Here is a 21,400-nt window from a genome sequence, read left to right as displayed (position 1 = left end):
ACTGAGTCTCCAACTGTCCTCCTGCAAGACCCTTTACAAGACGCAGATCCGTGAGCTGAAGGACGAGTGTGATGAGAAGAACAAACTGTGCAAAGAAGCGCGGCAGCGACTGGCAGAATATGAGGAGGAGAGGTAACTGTTCACTACTTTGTTCTCACTACTTCATTCCCAGTCTGAACACTTTAACAAGAGACACTACAGCACCAAAAGAAAAAGATTTGATCCAGTGTAAGTCAAGAACATGCAAAGAGAAAATATATTAATATGCTAATAATCGTTCCCTCCCTCCTCTCCTCCCTCCGCAGGGATTCCCTGACGACCCAGCTGGAGGCCAGTTTAACCAAGGCGGACTCTGAGCAGCTGGCTCGCTCCATTGCGGAGGAGCAATACTCCGACCTGGAGAAGGAGAAGATCATGAAGGAGCTGGAGATCAAAGACATGATGGCGAGACACAAACAGGAGCTCGGCGACAAGGAGGCCACCATCAGCTCGGTGAGAGCAGTTTGAGTCGATTAGACACAGGAAGTCTTCAGCCAAAATGATGTGAAATGAACTGATTTACTTCTGTTTTCAAATATGTTGTATAAATCATGTATGTATGGATGAGACTCACCTCTGCTCTGACACATCGCAGCTGGAAGAGTCCAACCGCACTCTGACGGTGGATGTGGCCAACCTGGCCAGTGAGAAGGAGGAGCTCAACAACCAGCTGAAAGAAATGCAGCAACGTGAGTGTCATTTTTCTTTTTTAAGTTAACGAGCACCATGGAAAGAGAACAAATTTCTACAGGAATGACATTGCCCTCAGTCCTGGAAAATGTGTTAAAAAGCTCTCACACATCAGGATGATTTATAGGGAGAAGGCTGTGAAAATCCCCTGAAAAGCAGCCATGAGTCCCTCCATCAGGGGCAGAATGTCCATTTTAAAACCTGCACTATAAGTTGTGGATTACTTCTGTAAAACTTCTGTAAAGTAAAACTCTGTGCGAGCCCTGAATTAATATTCTTCTCTGCTATTTATACAGAGTTGCAGAAAGCCAAGGAGGAGGAGAAGCACATGAACTCACTCAAAGTGTCCTTTGAAAGGCAGCTGCAGAACGAGAGGACACTAAAAATTCAGGTGTGTGTCTGGCTGCCTACACAGGTCTGGAAACCCTGGAAATTGTTTCTATACTTTAACTTTTTTTCCACAGACGTCTGTTATGTCACATCATCTGTTGTTAAGAATAATGTTGAGCTGCAGGCTGGTGCTGAACTCCGGGCAAAATCACTGAGATGTGAAGCAAGTTTAAAAAATCTATGCCGCAGCAGCATTGATATTCCTGCCGCATTCACTGAATTCAGATTTATCTCAAGTAGATCTCTGTAAAGCTTGTGTTGCGGTGTTTTCCGCCTCCCAGGCTGTCAACAAGCTGGCCGAGGTGATGAACAGGAGGGAGACGGTGCGAGGTGGCCACAGAGGCACCGGCACCGAGGTGCACAGGAAGGAGAAGGAGAACAGGAAGCTGCAGCTGGAGCTGAGAGCGGAGAAGGAGAAGCTGAACAGCACCATCATCAAATACCAGAGAGAGATGACGGATATGCAGGCGGTCAGTACGCCGACACTGCACACAGGCAAATCCATAAACGGCATAACGTATATATACAGCCACATTTACTAAAAGAACGTGTTCCTGGGAGATACTGATGCTTTTTATTACTGAATTGTGATGATAAGAAAGATTTAGCAGTCAAATAAATTAATTTATACTCAAGAGACTCGTTTACAATGGCCACTGAGTCACGATAACAATAACAAGGAGGAATACTGACAAAGAAAAGGCAGTTCCACTATCGGCTAGTAAAAAGCCATTAAAGCTATTGTTTTACATTGAATAATTAATTAAAAGCTCTACAATTCTGCAATTATGGCCGATAACTTTATAGATACATTTAGCACAGGGGAGCCCAAACTTTGTTCCTTAGGGAGCCAAAATCAGACACCTGTCTTACTGTGTTTTTAAGATGCAAAATGGTTCTCGGATCCCAAATTCCCTGCGCAGAGTGTCTGCCATTCTCAGATTAATTGATTATTTATATTTTATTATTATTTTTTTTAATCTCACTTTTTTCCCTTCTAGAAACATCTGGCAGGACTTTACCCTGAGTTAGAACAATTACATTTAAATCCAGTTCTGTGAAGTGTACTGACACACTGTAGGATGTTAAATGATCCGTGCAGAATCAATAAGATTGTTAATTAAAATTTGAAGCTGCTCCAGATGTGAAGGAGGAGGATTCCTATCAGTCGACAGCAAAGGCCACAAAATATGCAGCATTTAAAAAAACACAACGTTTACTTTGTTTCGCTATCGTCATATTACAGTTATCAATCTGTCATAGCCACAAATAGACACATTACTGCATCGCTATGCATCCTGCAGACAGCTGTGTAAAAAAGAAAAGTAGTATTTTAAATGAGTCGCGTCTTTCTTTCACTCATTTCCAAAACAAATGCACCCAACAGTCAAATCAAGAATTTGACGACACAAGGCGTATGTGCCCGTACCGTCCACAGGGGGCGGCAGAACCAACAACAAACAAAAGTTCCTTGTAGGTGCTTTAAATATTTACCTATATTTCTGAAAAAATCTTCTTTAATAGCAAAGAGAAACATAAAGAAACATTGATGTGGAATCGTAAACAGCCCAGAGTCTGCGGATGAAACTGTGTTTTAATGTCTGATACTCAGCTGATAGCAGAAGAGAACCAGGTGCGTCTGGAGCTCCAGATGGCGTTGGACAGTAAAGACAGCGACATCGAGCAGCTTCGTTGCCAGATCACCTCCCTCAGCGTTCACTCTCTGGACTCCACCAGCATCAGCAGTGGCAACGAGCTGGACATGGGTGAAGGATACCCAGGTAGACAAAGGAGGCTTACTCCCACACTTAATGTCCTATATGTTGCAGCCAGTAAGCGAATACACATCTGCATGTACGTCCTGTGTTCCTCCTTCTTCAGTCTCTTTTCCTGAGTTCTTGCTGTTTCCTCTGTTTATACTTTGAGCCTCTTTGTCTTCCAGGCCAATTGTTTTTGACCTTTTCCCTCTTTATGCTTCTTCCTTTTCCCCCCTCCTCATTTCACCTCTCTCTCTTCGGGGTCCGGCGCAGTGCGCATTACTCACTCCCACACGTCCGAATCAATGTCCTTCACCTACCAGCGCACACACAAATCCGTCTGCATCGACACCAGACCCAACCTTCGCTCGTCTCACACCCTCTTTGACTCTGACTCTGAGGATGAGGATGAGGAAGAACATGACGGGCGGCTGGAGCAGGGCCAACGCCCCCTGGCCCTCACCTATGATCAGCCCGCTGAGGCTGAACCTGCAGGTGACCCTGCATGGAGGTTCAAACCAGGGATGGGGATGAAAATACCGGTTTATAACATTTATCCATCAAAGTATTTCCAGAGTTTTTTTTACGGAAATTGAGAAAAAAAAAGCCTCAACCCTGGTTCAACCTTGCAAGTTTCAGCTAATCCCTCTACTCTGTTGACTCTGTCCCTGCTGTGCTCTAATCCTTTTTTAACGTTCACTGGACACAAGAATACTCACAGCTTGATCCCGGCCTGCTTTCTTCAGATTTATTCCACTGCAGAGGACGTGGAGAAATCTTTCACCGAGAGTGAAGTTTGTGTGTGGAGATTGACCGCATTTTAGTTCATTTTCCTCATCAGACACCTGCCATATGTTGTGCTGTAGACTCTTATTATCTTTATGGTTCCTACTGAAAAATCTGTTATTGAAATCTTGTAGCTTCCTCCTGCCCTTTGGTTTAAGTGAGGAATCATTTCCTCTCCAAGTGCTGAGTGTCTTTTTCAGGAAAATGCCACCAAATGCTCAAAATGTCAAGGTGTTCTTTTATAGCATGATTAAAAGCTGCTCTCCTCTTTGTGTTAACATCTTCCTGTTTTTTTCTCTGCACACTAGACTCCAGGCTGGAGGGCTGGATTTCACTTCCCACCAAGAACACAAAGCGGTTTGGCTGGGACAAAAAAGTAATGTGTCCACTGTTGTTTCTCGTATCTAAACATTTGTTTTCGTAGTAAGCACCATTACCACTGAGTCATTTCCCCCCTCTAACCTTTCGAGCCTTGTTTCCCTTTCCTCTGCAGTACATAGTTGTGAGCAGTAAGAAGATCCTGTTCTACAACAGCGAGCTGGACCGAGAGCAGGCTAACCCTTTCATGACCCTGGACATCGAGTGAGTCATTTCGAGCTTGGTTTGAACATTTAAAAGTACCAATAATTCATAATATAGGTAGAATTAATGTATTGAGTACAATAGTTGCTAATCTTAGTAGCCTAGTTACTACAAAGAATCAACAGCCATGCGTTTGGCTTCTGGTCCAGTGAGGCTTTGAGTTACATGCTAATGTCACCATGCTAACATGCTCACAATGTCAGTGCTTACATGAACTTTAGCAGGTATAATGTTATGCTTACCCTTAGCTGAGAATGTCAGCATGCTAACATTCATTTTAAGTATTTGTTACATGTTTCTAAATTTTTGTTGTTGCAAAATATTAGGAACAGTTTTCAGTACGTCATCATGCTAACAGCAAGTTTAGCATTTATAATGTTTACCACAGTCACCTTTTAAGTTTAGCAAGTTAGCACGCTGATATTCATTTTAGTTTTCAGTATTTTCTTTATTTATGGGCCATTTTCTTTTTTTCTCTTTGTGTTCGACACTGTGTTGGAGAGGTGTTGAGTCAAGTTAAGATGTGGTGGACAAAATATTGGAAACATTTTTCAGCACGTCAGCATACTAAAAAGCTCACAATGCTAACCGACGTTTAGCATGTATGCATTGTATGGTCACCATCTTAGTTGAGCCTGTTAGCATGCTAACATTAATTTTAATTTTCAGTATTTTTATATATCTTAGTTAATTTGTTGCTGTTTTTTTCCTTTTTTGACGCTGCCAGAGAGATGTTGACACTTACTACCCTTGATTTACACTGAACTCTTCCACGTCTTCCCTCTACAGTAAGCTGTTTCACGTCCGGCCTGTCACTCATACTGATGTGTACCGTGCAGATGCCAAAGAAATTCCAAGGATATTCCAGGTAATGTGTGAAGCACCTTCTCTTAATGAGGTATATTTTTTAAAATAATTTTTTCCTTAATAAAATTCCATTTCCTTTCTCTTCTTTTTCCCAGATCCTGTACGCCAATGAAGGGGAGCTCAAACGTGACCAGGAAGTCGTCGTGGAGCCCACACCGTATGGTGATCGTCCGTCCTACATCAGCCACAAGGGCCACGAGTTCATCCTCACTCTCTACCACTTCCCCTCCAGCTGTGAGGCCTGCACTCGGCCCCTGTGGCACGTTTTCAAGCCGCCGCCAGCCCTCGAGTGCCGCCGCTGCCACACCAAGTGCCACAAAGACCACCTGGACAAAAAGGAGGAAGTTATCGTGCCCTGCAGGGGTCAGTATGCTCATTCAAGACTTGATGTAGAGCTTCACTTGCGTGGAACCAGAAGTTTGTTCCCCAGAGTGATATGTTAGATACATATGTTAAAACAAAACTTTAACTTTACTCTGTTTCTGATGTATCTTAAATATCTTTCTTCGACAGTGAACTATGACATGTCCACTGCCAAAGAGCTGCTCCTGCTGGCCAACTCTCCGGACGAGCAGCAGCGCTGGGTCAGCCACCTCCTCAAACGCATCCCGAGGAAACACCCGACAATGAGTCCTCCCCCTGTGATACAGAACTCCCCTAACGAAGCATCGTCACGTTCTTCTCCACGAGTCTCTCCACATCCTTCACCCAGGAGTTCGCCTCGTATGTCGACCCATCGCGGAGCCATCAAGATCCAGCCTAGCAGACAGCAGCAGCCGTCAGGGAAGCCCAGGTGAGGACGGGGAAAGTTTTGCTGGAAAATATGAGAAATTTTCACATATTTTAATGCTGAGTTTGTTTCTGTAGAGCATTACTTTTTACATCTTTCATCCATCTTGATCTTGAGGTCAAACTCACTATGATGATGCTGACATGTAGAAAAATCTGAGCTAATCCTACAAAAAATCTGATCTATTTTCCCGTAAAATGGTTGAAAGCCTCATTAATTGTTGTTAATTTGTTGATGATTCGTGATTATGTTTAGTTTAAAGGGGCCCACAGCTCGATGTCTTGCTTAAAAGTGATATCCTGATTCATCTGCATGCGCATAAGGCTGTATGCAGCTTTAATGCGGCGTCAGTAGCCGCCTAATTGAGCAGGAAATGGCACCAAACCATTACAGGAGTCACTAATTGTACCTGTCTTGTTTCCTGTGATTGATTAAGACACTCAAAGTTTGCTCTCTCAGCCCCAACCTAACTGGCTCTCATCCCTCAGTGCTGGCCCCATGCTCCGTATCATCCTCCACTGACCTCTGACCTCTTCACCTCTGACCTCTCCTTTCTAACGTCTCTCATGCTGGGAGACTGTAAGTAGCAGAGCTTGTTGTGCCATGTCCGCCCTCCGTAATGCTGTGTCCACTAACCGTCCCCTCATCGCAACAAGCGCTCAGTTAACTGCTCACAGCTCTGTGCTGCCCCCAGGTGAACTTGGCACGTATTGCCCCTGAGGTTAATAAAGCACTAAAGGAATCAACCTCATACTTACTGTTTCAGATTGCTTGAGTTTGGCCTGAAAGACTGGAGTTGGGCGTTGGATGATGTCGATAATGATGATGATGATGATGATGATTTATTCTTCTGAAGGAAGTGAAAGAGGGGGGACGGAGGGTAACTGGACCTCTGCATGTGTTGGTTTGCAGTTGGTAGAAGGCCTCACTGTGGCCAGAGGCATGTTGTGTTTGTGTGACTTTGTTAAATTTACAGTCGAGTTGAAAACAAGAACTCTGTGTTTGAATCGTTGTTACAATAAAAGTTTGACACTTTTGGAAATATGCTCGCTGCACATGTTTAATGCACAAAAAGAAGACAGATTTGGGATTTATCTGCATGTTTGCCAGAAGTAAAATGTTAAAGTTTTAGTTTGTCATTTATGGGAATACTCTTGTTTTGTTATGTTGACTTGAAGTGTTGTGTGAGGAGATCAATAGCAGGCCTATTCAACTGCCAGCTGTATGGTAAATATGAAGCTACAGCCAGCAGACAGTTAGCTTAGCATAATAGATGGAAGCAGAGGAAACAGCTAGCATGATGCCTTTTCCCCCTTTTTTCTGGTATTTATGCTAACCTAAGCTTATTGTCTGCTGGCTGTAGCTTAAAATTCCACATTAACTATACAGACCTTTGTTCAACATGAATGTTTAATCTTTATTTAAGCATATTAATAAGAACAAGGACTCGATGTGCCATAGATGTGGAGCAATAAACATTCTTGCATGTCGAAAATATTGACATTTGATATAAGTACTGCACATGTGCAACTCTCAACAGAGATGAGAAGGAAGCGAGATAACTCACACCTTAGCTCCTTCCATCATCAGCTATGTTAAAAAGCAATGTGTTTGATTTATATTTTTTTTCAGCTACATTTACTCGCCCGGCTTGGTATTTTACTTGACCCCGGCAATCCTCACTGTTGAGCCCTGCAGCCATGAGAATCGAGTTAAGAAAGCGAATAAGCGTATTTCCTAAAATGTGCTTCAATATTTAAATTCAGAGCAGTATTATTCCCATATCTGTCTGCTCTTTGTGCGTGTCACTCGTGCATTGTGTGGAAAGCTTCCTTGTATAATATGTGTGTGATTTTGTGTGGGCGTGCCTTTTGAAGTCCAGCCATCCTTTTGGTATCATCGCAGGTTTTCACATCAGTTTTCTTTCTCTCCTTCTCTTCACAGTTAACCCTGGCTGATCAAAGATGTGCGTTTTCATCTTTGCGGATTAATGACCACAGTCTGGACGCAGTGCCTACATGTGTTATTTTTTTTTTCTGGGAAGTAGACTGAAAAAAAAAAAAAAGAAATGATAATCATGGAGAGAAACGATCAGAGACTGGCTGTCGTCATGAGAACTGGGGCCGTCTTTGTCGTTGTAACAAGAGGAAAAATGAGCAGTATTCATCTGCAAGCCTCAGCTGCCTTATTTTGTAACCATGACAAAAACATGAACATTTTATTCTGTCAGATTCAGTGACTCACATGGATGTGTGTGTGTGTGAGGTGTTAGGCATGTGTGTGAACATTTGTACATAGGTTTAAGAGGTCTGTCTGTGTATTGTAGCACAGAAAGTGTAGCTCATAGTATATGATTGTTTTATTTTTATGGATATAAGTCAGCAGCACATTATACAGTATCTGCTTGTCCTGTAAATTAATACAGTTTTACTGAATCATCACGAGTCTCGATTTTTGGACATATTTTGTCTCACAATTACAACATAACACAGAATAATGTGAATTGAACAGTGTTTTCTCACCATTCATGACGAATTTCAATAAAATCTGTTACTCTGACGATGAATAATTCACTTTTCATTCATTGTTTAAAATCTGATATGTCTCGATATATATTGCTGTTAAGGATTTATGAACACAGTACTGCAAAGAGTGGTCGTAATGATGATTTTGTGCTTTCATCTTCATATTTGAAAGCTTTCAGACTAAATGTAGATGCTGCATCAAAAGCAGAAGACAGGCGGGGGATGAAATATGTAAGAATAGAATCAGTTTTAGTGAGTTTTTCTTGGGTTTTGACATTTTGGGGAAAACTTTTGAGTTAAATTTATTTTTAATTAAACTTTAGTTAAAGGAGATGTTTTATGCTCATTTTCAAGTTCATCATTTTATGTTGGGTTACTACTAGAATAAGTTTACACAGTTTAATGCTCAAAAAACACATCAGTTTTCTCATACTGTCCAGTGCTGCAGCTCTGTACTCCCCGTCTGTCTGAGATGCTCTGTTTTAGCTCCTGTCTTTCGGCCCACCTCCTAAATACCCAGTCTGCTCTGATTGGTCAGCTCACAGATGCCTGAGCCAGCACCACTAACAACAACAGAGCAGCTGTGCTAAAACGATTCTTGCATGCCAAACTAGCTGCCAGGCATAAATTATGCAAATGTATGACATGGTGATGTAGTGTGATGTCACAGAGTAACGGTATTAAAAGTGGGACTACTGATGAGGCGTTCAGGAGCACTGTTTTCTGTGGGAGAAAGGAGCTTCTGTTTGTGTGGACTTCGACCCTTTTTTTAACTTTCAAGATCTCGTTCATTGTTCATTCAAAGTTTCTTCGGATTATCTAAAGCTCTCAAATTAACATGTTACATCACATTTGTTTGTATGTTCACCTGAATCATCGGTGTCGTATCTGATCCTAATTATTTTTTTAAGGTAAACTCGTTAAAAATCAGAGCAAATTATATACAGTGTACACTGATTAGTAACACTAAAGTGACAATACCAAAAGCAGAATGAGATTAATATAGAGTCATTACGTATACAGACGTGTTATAGGAACATCCTTCAGAGGTGTAACATCTGACTACAGTGTATTTTAGGACACTTTGAATTACACCAGAATAGTCCGTCTCTATCTTGCAAGTGCATGTGGAGTGAGTGGGCTTGACTGAAATAAATCTTTCAGAGCAGCCTAAAGCCAACTGGCACTCATCATACATAATGCAATAGTTCATCATGTTGCCCATCTGCTAAAATCGTATTTCATACTGCTGGTCTAATCCATTCTCGCCATCAGCCGTGTGACTGTACATCCTGGTTAAATAACCATGAAACCTGCTATACCTGCCTGCTGCGACCTCGGGTGGCTCACAGCCTTCTGCTGCTGTTTCTCCTCCTCCTCGCTGATAAACCTGCAGATTTTAACTCTAATCTTTGAAGTTACATTTATGAAAATTATGTTTCTTGTGTATTTATATCATGCCGTACTGAAGTGAGGTGTTTTAATTTCAGGCTACTTCATATTTATTGTGTCTTGGTTAGTTTACCGACTAGAACATAAGGTGAGCTTATCAAATATGATGCACTGCTTAAGATTACTACCATCTGTATATGAAATAGTTCAAATGAGCTCGGCTACAACAGTAAAATGCTACAAAATCATGAATGCACCAGTAATGATGATATAATAATGTAATATATAATAGTATAACATTCACAGGGGAAGTTTTCTGCATTGTAAGTACAATAACGGCCTGCATGCGCACCTTTACTCACTGTAGGTCATTTACTGAAATATTTCTGTACTGCACAATTGCTACTTTTACTTTAGTAATTGAACTGTTCCTTCCTTCTCATGTGTCAACACAGTTATATCGGTGATCATACTCGATGTACTTATAGATGTTTACTAAAGAACACGGTGCACTGAGGACCGTCACATTGTTTAACCTTTATTCCATCGTCTCTGCTCCTTTGTGAGGCTTCAACTACCTGGTGAGTGGATTGCTTCTTAATCTGTTGATGTTTATTTTATTTATTTATTTATTTAAATATTATAATTGAGTCTTATCTTCTCTGAGGACATGAACACCTTGACAATTTGACGTTTGCATGTTTTTTGTTGGTGTAACATATAAATATGTAAACCTTTGCTTAAGGACAGTATCTACAGTTTATGAGAGTACTTCTGTTTCATGTCACCGTGTTCATCTCCACTTCATTTCAGAGGGAAATATCATTTTACAATAATTTTACTCTGCTCTATTTATTTTGACAATTGTAATTGTTAGTTACTTTGGCGAGTAAGATTTTACATACTACAACAGTATAAAGCTATAAATACATGATTACTTAGTAATAAACATCTTTAACATAAAGAATACTTTTAATACTATGAGTATGTTACCAAGACTTGAGTAAACTTAAAGATGTGTTAAATATTACTCTGATAATAGTGAAACGTCACCCCTGTAAATAGTACTTCAGTAAAAAGTATCTGATATTAAATGTACTTGCATATCAAAAGTACAAGTAAAAATGAATTATGCATATATTTACATATTTACATGTATGTTTACTGTATGCTCGGGGTCGGCTGGGTCACATTGTTCAGGGTAAAAGGGGCAGGTAGACAGAATTTGACATTAAAAATACACAGATAAATGGTATGTATATATATATGTATATATATGTATATATGTATATATATGTATATATGTATATATATATGTATATATGTATATATATATGTATATATATATATATGTATATATATATACAGTATATATATGTGTTAAGCGAACACATCCAGTCTTTCACACAGCTTTGATATGACATAACTTTTATTTATTCTGCTGAGAGGAGACATGAGCTACAATGATAAAAACACACACAAGCTGTAGTGCTTTTGCACATCTGTATTTCATAGTAACACAATCCTCTGTGTTTGCAACATTACAACATCATCTTCTTATCTTTCGCTCTCTCACTCTCTCTACCTCTATGTGCATGCTTGTGTATATGTGTGCAGAATGTCGGCTAATGTCGAGGGCTGTTCACCAATTTAATTTAAACATGCTGTACATTTATGTTAATTGAGCTTTACCTTTATTCTTCCTTTGTTTTCAAGGCAGAGGGAAGAAATGGGAAATAGTTTTATTGTTGCATTGTAGCACAACTGTGAACACGTTTCAGTTGTTGTTTGATCATTATGTCACATTGAAAAAACTGTGATGACCCTCCAATATTTGGTGGCGTGGAAGCAAAAACTGGAAATACTCAAGTAAAGTAAAAGTACCTCAGAATCTTATTTTAGTAAAGTAGTTGGGTACATGTAGTTAGTTACATTCCTTCACTGTGTATGACTACGTTTACACAAGTAAAGGGTATTAATATTTCTTCCATCATTGCTGTGACATCAACACATTTCTCCTTTGGTTATGTTTATTGAACTGTTCATCAAAATGTTTTAACTGTCCACATAGAGATTACTGCTGAACAACTACATATAACAACTTTAACATTTTTTACCTAGTTAGTTGGCGTTAACTAGAACATTTTTCTGACGATTCATTAAACTTCCAGCAAAATAAATGCAGTTTATCTCATTTTGAACTGGTGATCATGCAGTTTTACCTCTGTCTCACTGCTCTCTCCCTCCCACTCTCCTTCTGTTTCCCCACATTTGAAAAAACAAAGTATTTCATTTTTCACTCAGTGAAAAAAAACATCACACAATCAAACCTCTTGAGCTCACATTAACACTTCAGAATTCTTTTGGGAATCAGCGATCTTTAGCAGAACTAGTATTTTATTCAATAAAACATAAACTAAGTTTCCAGGTCTTGTACTTTCCCTGCAGGTTCGAGTCTGTTGCAACTGGCTGTCCTTGACGAATGACTGTGCTGTGACGGGTCCTTGTTTACTCAATAAGTAATGATTAGATTGGGGGATTGTGCTCCCCAAATGACTCAGTAATTTGTGAGCGAACACTGCTGCGAGTCTGGCTGATAGTCATCCAACTAGAAAACAACAGTAAGTTTTAACTTATTGAACATTGTGTGCATGAACTGGAAATTATTGATTTGTGTGGGTGAAATACTATTTAAGTCCTTGCAAGCTTTCTGATGTCTCATTTTAAATTCTCCGTGTCCTCTTCTTCTTGTGTTCTAGTCATGAAGTCCTGGTGTGCTCTTGCTTTCCTCTGGTTGGCATATCTTTGCCATGGCACTCTGTCCTGCCCGGCACTTTGCAAATGCTACCCCAGGAGAGCTGAGGTGGTCTGTAATGAGGTTCCCCTGACAGAGTTCCCCTCTGAGGGTCTCCTGAAGAACACCACCATGCTGACCATCCAGTTCACAAACATCACCTCCATCTCAGAGCAGCAATTAAACGCCATACCCCTGCTGAAAGGGCTCCACCTGTACAGCAACCACCTGCAGAGCCTTACCTCGGATCTTCTCAGAGGCGTTCCTCACCTCGACACTTTGGATCTCACAGACAACAAACTCTCTGAGCTGCCTGCGGATGTCTTCAGCCACGCCCCGCTCGTCAACTTGGTGCTGAAGAACAATCAGATTGTGAAAGCCGATGCTGAGTGGCTTCCTGATAACAGCACTGTCACCTGGTTGGACTTATCTGGGAACCGCTTGATGAAAATCTCAGCTGCTCTGCTTCAGAAGGTGCCCCAACTGGAGAATCTGGACCTTTCCAACAACCGTCTGGAGGCGATCACTGCCGATTCTTTTAACGCACTGGCCAAACTCGAGAGGCTCAACCTGCAAAACAACAAGCTAGTCACCCTGGATGCATCTCTACTCAAGGGCACCCATAACCTCACCTATCTGTTCCTCTCTCGCAATAAACTCAACAAACTCCCCGAAAACCTTTTCCAGGAGCTCACTCAGCTCAAAGCCCTGAGTCTGGAAGAAAACCAGCTGAGCCACATCCCTGCAGGTCTGCTGGACCCTCTGACCTCCCTGGACGAGGAGGGGCTGGACCTGACAGGCAACCCCTGGCTGTGTGATGGGAAGGTAGAGTACCTGTGGAGGTGGCTTCAGAAGAACCAGAAGAAGGTGTTCCTGCCGGAGACAATCACATGTGCCGGACCGCAGGCTCTGAGGGAGCGCTCAGTGATGTCACTGACAGAAAGTGAACTAAACCTTCAGTCTTAACGTTTTCTGTCAAACTTGTTACAATCTGATATGTGCTCAGCTCAGCCTGTCAGTTGTCTTACTTTTCAATCATGAAACATTCTTCCATCACTGTACAGTAATGTGACTGTATAATTAAATATATGAGTAAAGAGCATTTACAAGTTTGTTGGGTTTTTTTTGCACTTTAATTGCAGATTAAACTTGTTCTTAAAGGAATAGTTTGAAATTTTGGGCAATAAGATTTCATGTCACCATTATCCTGTGTTATTATCCTAATAAGCATCAAAATATGTTTAAAGGTGCAGTATGTAAGAATTGGCCACCTGTCAAATTCTTTCTCCAAACAAACAGGTGGCAGCACATCACCAGGGTAACCACTAACTGCTGCTAACTGGAGCTGCCATTTTGCTAGTTAGCTCACTTTGCCGTGCAGCTAGCGGTCCAGACTGGGAGCTCAGGGGCCAGGGGGAGTATTGGAGTTTACATTGCTAACACATGAGATTTCAGGGCTAGCTGGTTAGCGTGCTAACATCAGTAGATATTTCTGCAACACATTAAAGAGACATCAGAAAACAAGAGGTGACAAAGTGCCTTAAATATGCCGATGCATGCGGACATGTTGAGCTAGAGCTTCATCAGACTGGTCAGCAGTGGTTGCTTTGAGCAAAATGGACCAAACTGACTTTTGCTTGAGGCTATAGAGCCTGTTACATGTTACAATGTTCAGGTAGATAAAACTAAATAAAGTGCCCTCCTGGGTGCCCTTAGTGCCCTTTTTAACTTTTTTTCGCAGCTGCCCCACAAACGTCCTGAGCCCGCCACTGTATCTGGCTGTCCTTAAATAATGAGCTTTAAAAGTGCTGGAGTCAGGCTGACAGTTTCCCCTTGTTTTCAGTCTTTATGCTAAGCTAAGCTAAGCTAAGCTAAGCTAATCAGTGTTTCATTGACAGAAATTGTAGTGGTATCGATCTCCTCATCTGACTCTCAGCAAGAAAACAAATAATCATATTCCCCAAAATGTCAAACTATTCTTCTAACACATTTTATGGACTTATAAAGGTGAAATCCCAACACAGGGAATCTGCGATTAAGAAAATAGATTAAAGGATTAAATCAAATACCTCATTAATTCAATTTGTAACTACTTTTTTGCACATATCATTGATTTAGAAATTGAAAAAACATACCATACCATTGCAGAATAATAAAAAGAAGAAGATATTGATTTGTGTGAAGCAACATCTGTTCTTTCAGAAAAGTACAGGGACAAGTCACCACTCAGGCTGATGAGCTGGTTTGTTTGCTTTGGTTTTGTTTGCCTCTTGCAAAATTTGTCCTGATTCACTGCTGGGAACAAATATAGTCAACACTGTATAAAACCAAGACTTTAACTAAACACAGAGGGAGTTCTGCTGCGCCTTTCAGGTAGGATTATACATTGATGATCATTTTCTTGATATCCTGCATGGATCTCTCCCTTACAATGCCTCTCTTTCCTTTGTACAGTACTTTAAAGATGAACTTGTGGGTCCTCCTGACTCTCACTGTGCTGGCTGAATGCCGCTACCAAAAAAGAGGCTCCCACTCGTGCCCGGATCTGTGCTCCTGTTCAGGTGCAGGGGTGGTGTGCAGCCAAAGCTCCCTCACACATTTCCCTGTAGATGGTTTACCCTCCAACACCACTCGACTGTCCATCCAATCCTCCAAGCTCAGCAATATCACAGCCAGTCATTTGAGTCTCGTGCCCCTTTTGAACAACCTCCAGCTGTATCACAACAACCTGTCGAGCCTCCCTCCAGATCTACTGCAGCACGTTCCTCACTTGAACACGTTGGATCTGACGGGAAATCGGCTGGTTCATCTTCCTCCGACCATCTTCAGCTGTGCCGCGCTTCGTAGTCTGGTGCTGAAGAACAACCTGATTCAAAAAGCAGATGCTGAGTGGTTTCCTGACAACAGCAGCCTCACCTGGCTGGACTTGTCTGGAAACCGTTTAGCAGGCGTACCTGCTGCTCTGCTTCACAAGCTGCCCAGTCTGGAGACTCTAGACTTGAGTGACAACAACCTGCAAGACCTTCAACCTGATGCCTTAAAGAACCTGCCCCACCTGGTGACACTGAATCTCAACGGGAACAAACTAACCTCCCTGAAACCTGCAACCTTCACCCACAACCTGAAACTAACCCAGCTGTTTCTCCAGCAGAATCAGCTCCGAGAGCTGCCAGCGACCGTCCTCCAGGGTCTCCAACGTCTTGAACTTCTGCTGCTGGATCAGAATCAGCTGCAGCATTTGCCCTCAGGGCTGCTGGATGGCAGGAAATCCTCTTTCAGCGTGATCTTAACAGGAAACCCCTGGGTGTGCGATGAGAGGATGGAGTACCTGTGGACGTGGCTCACCACCCATCGCCAAAATGTCTTCTTTTTGGAGGAGGTGACATGTGAAGCGCCTGAAGCTCTCATTCTGCGACAAGTGGTCTCTTTGACCAGCAGTGAGCTCGGACTTGACAAGATTAAAAATGAGTGATGAGGAGGTGGCGTGGTGGAGTGGAGATTTTCCTTGTACCCTCTAAATTTCCACTAAAATCTCCTGCCAAAGTAAAATATTCACATATAATTGACTGTGTCAGAGGCTGAAATAAAACTTTATGATTCAAGTCATTCACCCGGCGCTGCTTCCTTCTGATCTCTCCATTGTTTTTGGATGTTGTCCAGCCCACTGGGTGGCGTAAGATACTCAATTCATTTCCAAAGCAATGAGCTGTGAGCAATGAGTGCAGGTCATTTAAGAGCCAATTTACTCAGAAGATCCCGGCCAAAATGTTTTAAAGTGAACCTCAATGCTAACACATCTGATTAGTTATGATATTGTTTCTCCTATAAAGGACACAATCTCTAGTTAAATGATAGAAATCAAAGTACGGTCACACTGAGGAGCACGAAAGAAGCTGTGATTAAGAAAAGAGATTGCAGCTTTCTATCCCTCCTCCCTTGATGTTTTATTTTGTTAAGATTCTCAACGTGGCTGCTTACTCCGACAGATCTGTCTCACTTGTTGTCGGGTTGCGTCACAGATTGCAGCATTGTTTCAGTTGTGCCTTTTTGTTTTTAATGATGTTGAGCGTGTGGGAGTGCGTGGGCAGTGCAATGGCTGAGTCTCGCAGATGACCTCTTGTGGATGTGTTTAAATATCTCTCTGTTTCTCTTTCTTTAAGTCTCTCTGTCTCTCTTTTAGATTTAGTATGTGTGTGTGTGTGTGTACACTTACTGTCCTGAAGCCTTGATCACAGTGAGTGCACCCCAAATGTAAGTTATTACTCTCATAAAATATAAAATACTGCCTCCTTTAGAGGCTGTTACTTACCAAAATTAAACCTTGTTTGCAAATACTCCCCAAAGAGCCGCTGGGAAACTTCATAGGGTTGATGGATGTTTCTCATTCTACCTTTTTCCAAATTGTATCCGGGAGGTTAAAGGTGCAGGAAGTGCTGGTCCGAATCCTAATCTCCTCTTATGAGAGTTCCCTCTGGGTGGAAACATCTGTTCTGGGTAGATGAACAAAGGCACTTCTCCTCCACCTAAAACAACTGCTGCTGCTCTTTGGGCAGGACTTTTAATCTCCATCTGCTCCTGAATCCTCCGAGCCCCTGATGTTTGTAAGTGTGTGATTTATCCTCGGACAAATGAGAACGAGGCTCCCCTCCTCAGATCAGCGTGGAGGAATGGAGTCTGATCTCTGGCTCGCTGCCGTGCTGTCGGCTAACGATGACTGACTGACACTGAAATCTAAAGGTCATCTGGAGGGTTTTCACGCACTTGAAAATGACTGCAGCCTTTCTGACTTGGTGCTGTAATAATGGAGACATGATAATGTTTGATAGCTGCTCGTTAGCACATAATAACGCACTAATCAGCCGACCTTTTTGTCATGATAAGCTTGTGCAGGATGTCTCTGAATGTATACAGGTATTAAACTCAGTACAATCTTTGCCTTCTATATTTTTTTGTTGTATGCTTCATTTGAGGTGTAGTTTTTTATATATATATCAAATACACATTTATTTCTCATGCACTCATCAATAAACTGCAAAACAGTGTAAATATTAACTCACATTTCAATTCAAAATGGGCACTAATGGACATTTACAAGTACATTTACTCAAGTACGTACAATTTTGATTATGTTTTGAGGGAGATATTTTACTTTTGTCTATAATACTTGTATTTAACACCTTTAGATAGACCTAGAAACAAAATATTTTACATATTAAAAACTCCATCTGAGCTTGAAATATTATAAATTATATACAAACAGTATATTGTGACCTCGACCTCATCCAGCTACATTCAAACATTCAAACCCTGCCAGCGTGTTAATGCACCTGTAATAATAATAATGGCACAGCAGAGTATAATATATGTATAATAACCCACACAAAAGGGCCATTGCACATTATAATCTAGCACATTTGCTGATAATACTGTAAAGTAAAAATTTAAAGCAAGAGTTTGACACTTTTAGAGATCAAAACACCACTTTTATGTCCTTCAGCAGTCGGTTAGCTTCGCTTAAAGCAACATTACGTAACTTTTTTACCTTAAAATAACAGCTTCAGAATCACGTTGATGGTTCAGTGTCGTCTTATAGGATGAATGGTGTCTCTGTCTCAGCCACTCTGCAAGTTTTCAACACATGACATAACACGTTTTGTTTGTAGTTATCACCGGCATCACATCAGACCTGGGATTTGTATTTACAGGGACAGTGGTGTCGCACAAATCGCACAAAATACCAATTTCCACATAATGCTGCTTTAAAGACCAAAATAGGGGGGAACAGCAAGCCAGGAAGAATTTTACTTTCCTGCATAAGTTCAGTGTGAAGCGTCACATTTCATGCGTCATGTCAGACAGGTCCGACCAGGAAGTGACTGTTGTTGTTAACGCGACGTCACGTTGATCCGGCCATAAAACAGCATCGTTGGTGTTTTTACACTTTGGTTGTTGTTCAGCGTTTTGTTATTAAGTGTTTGTGAGCTTTAGGTGTTATAGCGGTGTGATTTTGTTACCTTTGGACCGAGCGAGCCTGTTTCCCCCGTTTCTTATCTTCTGGCTGTAGTTGTACATTATATATATATTACATAAATATGAGTGAGGTAACAATCTTCTCATGTAACTCTCCACCAGAAAACGAATAAGCGTATTAGTCAAACTCCCGTGAAAGTCTTGTGATACTGTTTTTATATTATATACTGCTGCTTTGAATATTTGAGTTTTTCATCTGCAGTCTTCACATCGTTTTCTCGATACACTCTATGACTGTCTCCGTTTTTTTTTTGGAGTACAATTAATCACAAAGAAAGCAAATCCCAAGATGAAGTTTCTCCTCTAACCAGAGACGCATTCATTAACAGACGCATCTGTTCCCTCTGTTCTTCAGCCTTGATCCTGCAGGTCACGCTCACCTTCTTTACGCTGTACGTGTTCGAGCTCAGGTTGAAATAAGAAAACTGGTTGACTCATTAAAAGCTCACCTGCAGGTGGGTGAGAGAGTCACACTGCAGCTGCCTTCAGGAGCTCGAGGCCATTAACCATGCAAGCACTTAAGAACAGCAAAACAGCCCCACTGAGCCCTTTATCAACCTTCCCACGCTGTTTCACTCACAGCTGACAGGATGTTGTTTATGCCTTAAACCGATGCGTGTTTGGGACCAGCATGCATTGCATCTTACAGCCCTCACCTTGCATGTTTAATCAATTTTACCACGAGTGGTTGGAGGTGGTGAGTGTGGAGAAACATCACGACGCCGCGCATTAACCTGCATCTTCATTTATCATAATCCTACGTGCATTTTATTAATCCTGTTCCCCCGCTCATAAATCATCGCTCTGTTTGACAACATAAACACGGAGAAGGGACTGTGCTGTTGCCTTTTTGCATTATCTCATCATCGGCGAAGAGAACCGAGGCGGCTTCCCCAGCCGCGCGATTGGTTGTTGTAAATGGCCTCTTGAGCTCTCCAGGGAAATGGGCTATTAGGGGGCTCTTCCTAGATGGACGCCGTGTTTAACACCCTGCCACAGATCGAGGCTATTTTATTGCGGGAATAAACGTTTTGATGGAGGCTCCCTCCCTGTCCCCAGACATGCAGACGGTAACCGTACGGAAAACACATTAACCTCTGCCGAGAGAATCAGATATTTATCCATCAAAATCTCCAATCACGTGTGAAATCGCAGACAGAAGTGGGAGAAACTTTGATCAACATGGCAGCCACACAACCTTTAATGGCGACAAGATTAATGGAGGACACAAAAGCAGCAGCGGTGACGCATTTTTAAGAGAGGAGGTGAGGCATCGGTTTACGGATGTTGCTCTATATTCTCAGCCGGATGCTGCTCGTTGTTTGTGCTGAAGGCTGGATAAAAATAACCTGATCAGACTGCGAGAGGCTGGAAATTCAGCACAGAGGACGGACAGGTGTCAGGTTTCTGTTTAAAGGGCTGGTTCAAACAAATTACATGTTCTCACTTATTGTTTGTACGCTGGGAACCTTCACAAGTTACTTTGCAGATTCAGGTTAATAATACAAAACATAATAACAGGTTAAGTTAAGGGACCTGACACATCGATGAGCATCTGTGGCCCGAGTTTTTGCTTTTTGTGCAGCTCCGTTGACACGAGTCGGCCCTTTTTCGGCAGCTTTTCGGCTGATTGGACTTGTAAGATCATCGGTGGAGCCCATCGGTGAAATCACGTAGCTATTCGGCTAAATTAATTGTTGCATAAGAACAGAGACAGATTAAGAAAGGGAAAGCTCCTCCACATTTAGCACGGTTTCTCCTTTTTTTTCACCTCTGCCTCTTCACCGCTGCCATTTGCAACTTCTTTGCAGACATATTCTTGATAAGAAGCAGCTATGTAAGCAAGAGTGGTGCGAAAATAACAATGGCAAGTGGATGGCAACATCTGCAGGCGTCTCTGCAGGAGTCATAATGACGAACACAGACTCCAGCTTCCTGGTGGTATAGAGAGTTATTTCCTCAGACGTATGAGCTCATCTTTGCGGTGTGTTTAAGTGCAGTGATGATTTTATTTGTTATTCGATGGCATTTTTTATCCTGAGGGGACAATTAACAAGCTGTCCAGCAGTTTTTAAAGGAATCAAAATGAGGCCAACATTTACCTGCTGCAACATTAAAGCAACAGTATGTAAAAATCCCCCACAATTTCTGAGCACCACTGTCGTAAATACAAATCCCTTAATTTATTAATAATGATGCGGCTGAAACAGAACAAGATGAAGAGTATTTAAACACTTGTTGTATCGAGTAAAGGATCTGAACACTTCTTCCATCACTGGGATGTGTTATTCTTGAAGTGGACGACACTTTGTCCAAACAAATCTGAGGAACAATGTGTTAATAGCTGTTTTTAAAGGCCACGCTTAAGAGGTGGAAAGCTTTCAAACACGGTGTTAAGATGCAATAATTGTTCTAATGGGGACGGCAGTGAAAGGTTGTGTTTCTGCATTTTAACCTCATTCGACAGTCAGTGTAGCGAGAAACAGGAAACATGCAGCAGAGGTCTCTGAGCTCGCGGGCCGCCCCACAGCGAGGGGGATTCATTCGCTGTTGAAGCACTTAGTTTGTGACCCTTTTAGTGGCCGTGTGTTCTGGACCATCAGCAGAAACACCTCCAGGAGTCAGAACTTCTTTCCACTGAAGAAAATCGTCGCTATGAAGTATCTGACGGTGTGTTCAGTGTGTTTTCCAGGGCAATGATTACTCTGTTGCCAGGAAGATAAACTGCTTTTGGTCATCACACCACACCTATAGTTCA

At 41.8% G+C, this 21,400-nt stretch overlaps 3 protein-coding genes across 4 annotated transcripts in view; all 3 read left to right on the top strand.

Annotated features, from left to right (window-relative positions):
• The window catches only part of LOC141017881 (rho-associated protein kinase 2-like), a 34,357-nt gene extending 25,887 nt beyond the window's left edge, over window positions 1-8,470 (top strand). The window contains exons 21-32 of one of the 2 annotated variants that reach the window (XM_073492675.1): window positions 29-132; window positions 306-492; window positions 635-728; window positions 1,026-1,120; window positions 1,401-1,589; window positions 2,732-2,900; window positions 3,971-4,038; window positions 4,156-4,244; window positions 5,034-5,112; window positions 5,207-5,474; window positions 5,625-5,904; window positions 7,846-8,470. In XM_073492675.1, the coding sequence (XP_073348776.1) occupies window positions 29-132; window positions 306-492; window positions 635-728; window positions 1,026-1,120; window positions 1,401-1,589; window positions 2,732-2,900; window positions 3,971-4,038; window positions 4,156-4,244; window positions 5,034-5,112; window positions 5,207-5,474; window positions 5,625-5,904; window positions 7,846-7,849 (1,626 nt within the window). In that variant the 3' untranslated portion in view covers window positions 7,850-8,470. Of the gene's footprint in view, window positions 1-28; window positions 133-305; window positions 493-634; window positions 729-1,025; window positions 1,121-1,400; window positions 1,590-2,731; window positions 2,901-3,970; window positions 4,039-4,155; window positions 4,245-5,033; window positions 5,113-5,206; window positions 5,475-5,624; window positions 5,905-6,389; window positions 6,762-7,845 lie in introns of those variants that run through there. The other variant, XM_073492674.1, reaches the window with a different exon arrangement.
• Window positions 8,471-12,332: 3,862 nt separating this feature from the next.
• Window positions 12,333-13,714, top strand: LOC141018416 (uncharacterized). Its single transcript, XM_073493382.1, has 2 exons — window positions 12,333-12,439; window positions 12,578-13,714. Exon 2 carries the CDS (start codon window positions 12,580-12,582, stop codon window positions 13,576-13,578), a length of 999 nt encoding a protein of 332 aa, XP_073349483.1. The 5' UTR covers window positions 12,333-12,439; window positions 12,578-12,579; the 3' UTR covers window positions 13,579-13,714.
• A 1,201-nt stretch (window positions 13,715-14,915) lies between these two features.
• On the top strand, window positions 14,916-17,554 carry LOC141018415 (uncharacterized). The gene is made up of 2 exons (XM_073493381.1): window positions 14,916-14,985; window positions 15,067-17,554. Exon 2 carries the CDS (start codon window positions 15,077-15,079, stop codon window positions 16,082-16,084), a length of 1,008 nt encoding a protein of 335 aa, XP_073349482.1. The 5' UTR covers window positions 14,916-14,985; window positions 15,067-15,076; the 3' UTR covers window positions 16,085-17,554.
• Window positions 17,555-21,400: the final 3,846 nt, after the last annotated feature.

This window comes from Pagrus major, chromosome 22 (genome assembly GCF_040436345.1).
Source record: "Pagrus major chromosome 22, Pma_NU_1.0".
NCBI lineage: Eukaryota > Metazoa > Chordata > Actinopteri > Spariformes > Sparidae > Pagrus > Pagrus major.
The sequence above is the reverse complement of the archived record's forward strand: the minus strand, read 5'-3'. Positions and strand labels throughout refer to the sequence as shown.

Coding starts and splice junctions, on each gene's coding strand:
- LOC141018416 (XM_073493382.1), top strand. CDS start 12,580: ATGAAGTCCTGGTGTGCTCTTGCTTTCCTCTGGTTGGCATATCTTTGC.
- LOC141018415 (XM_073493381.1), top strand. CDS start 15,077: ATGAACTTGTGGGTCCTCCTGACTCTCACTGTGCTGGCTGAATGCCGC.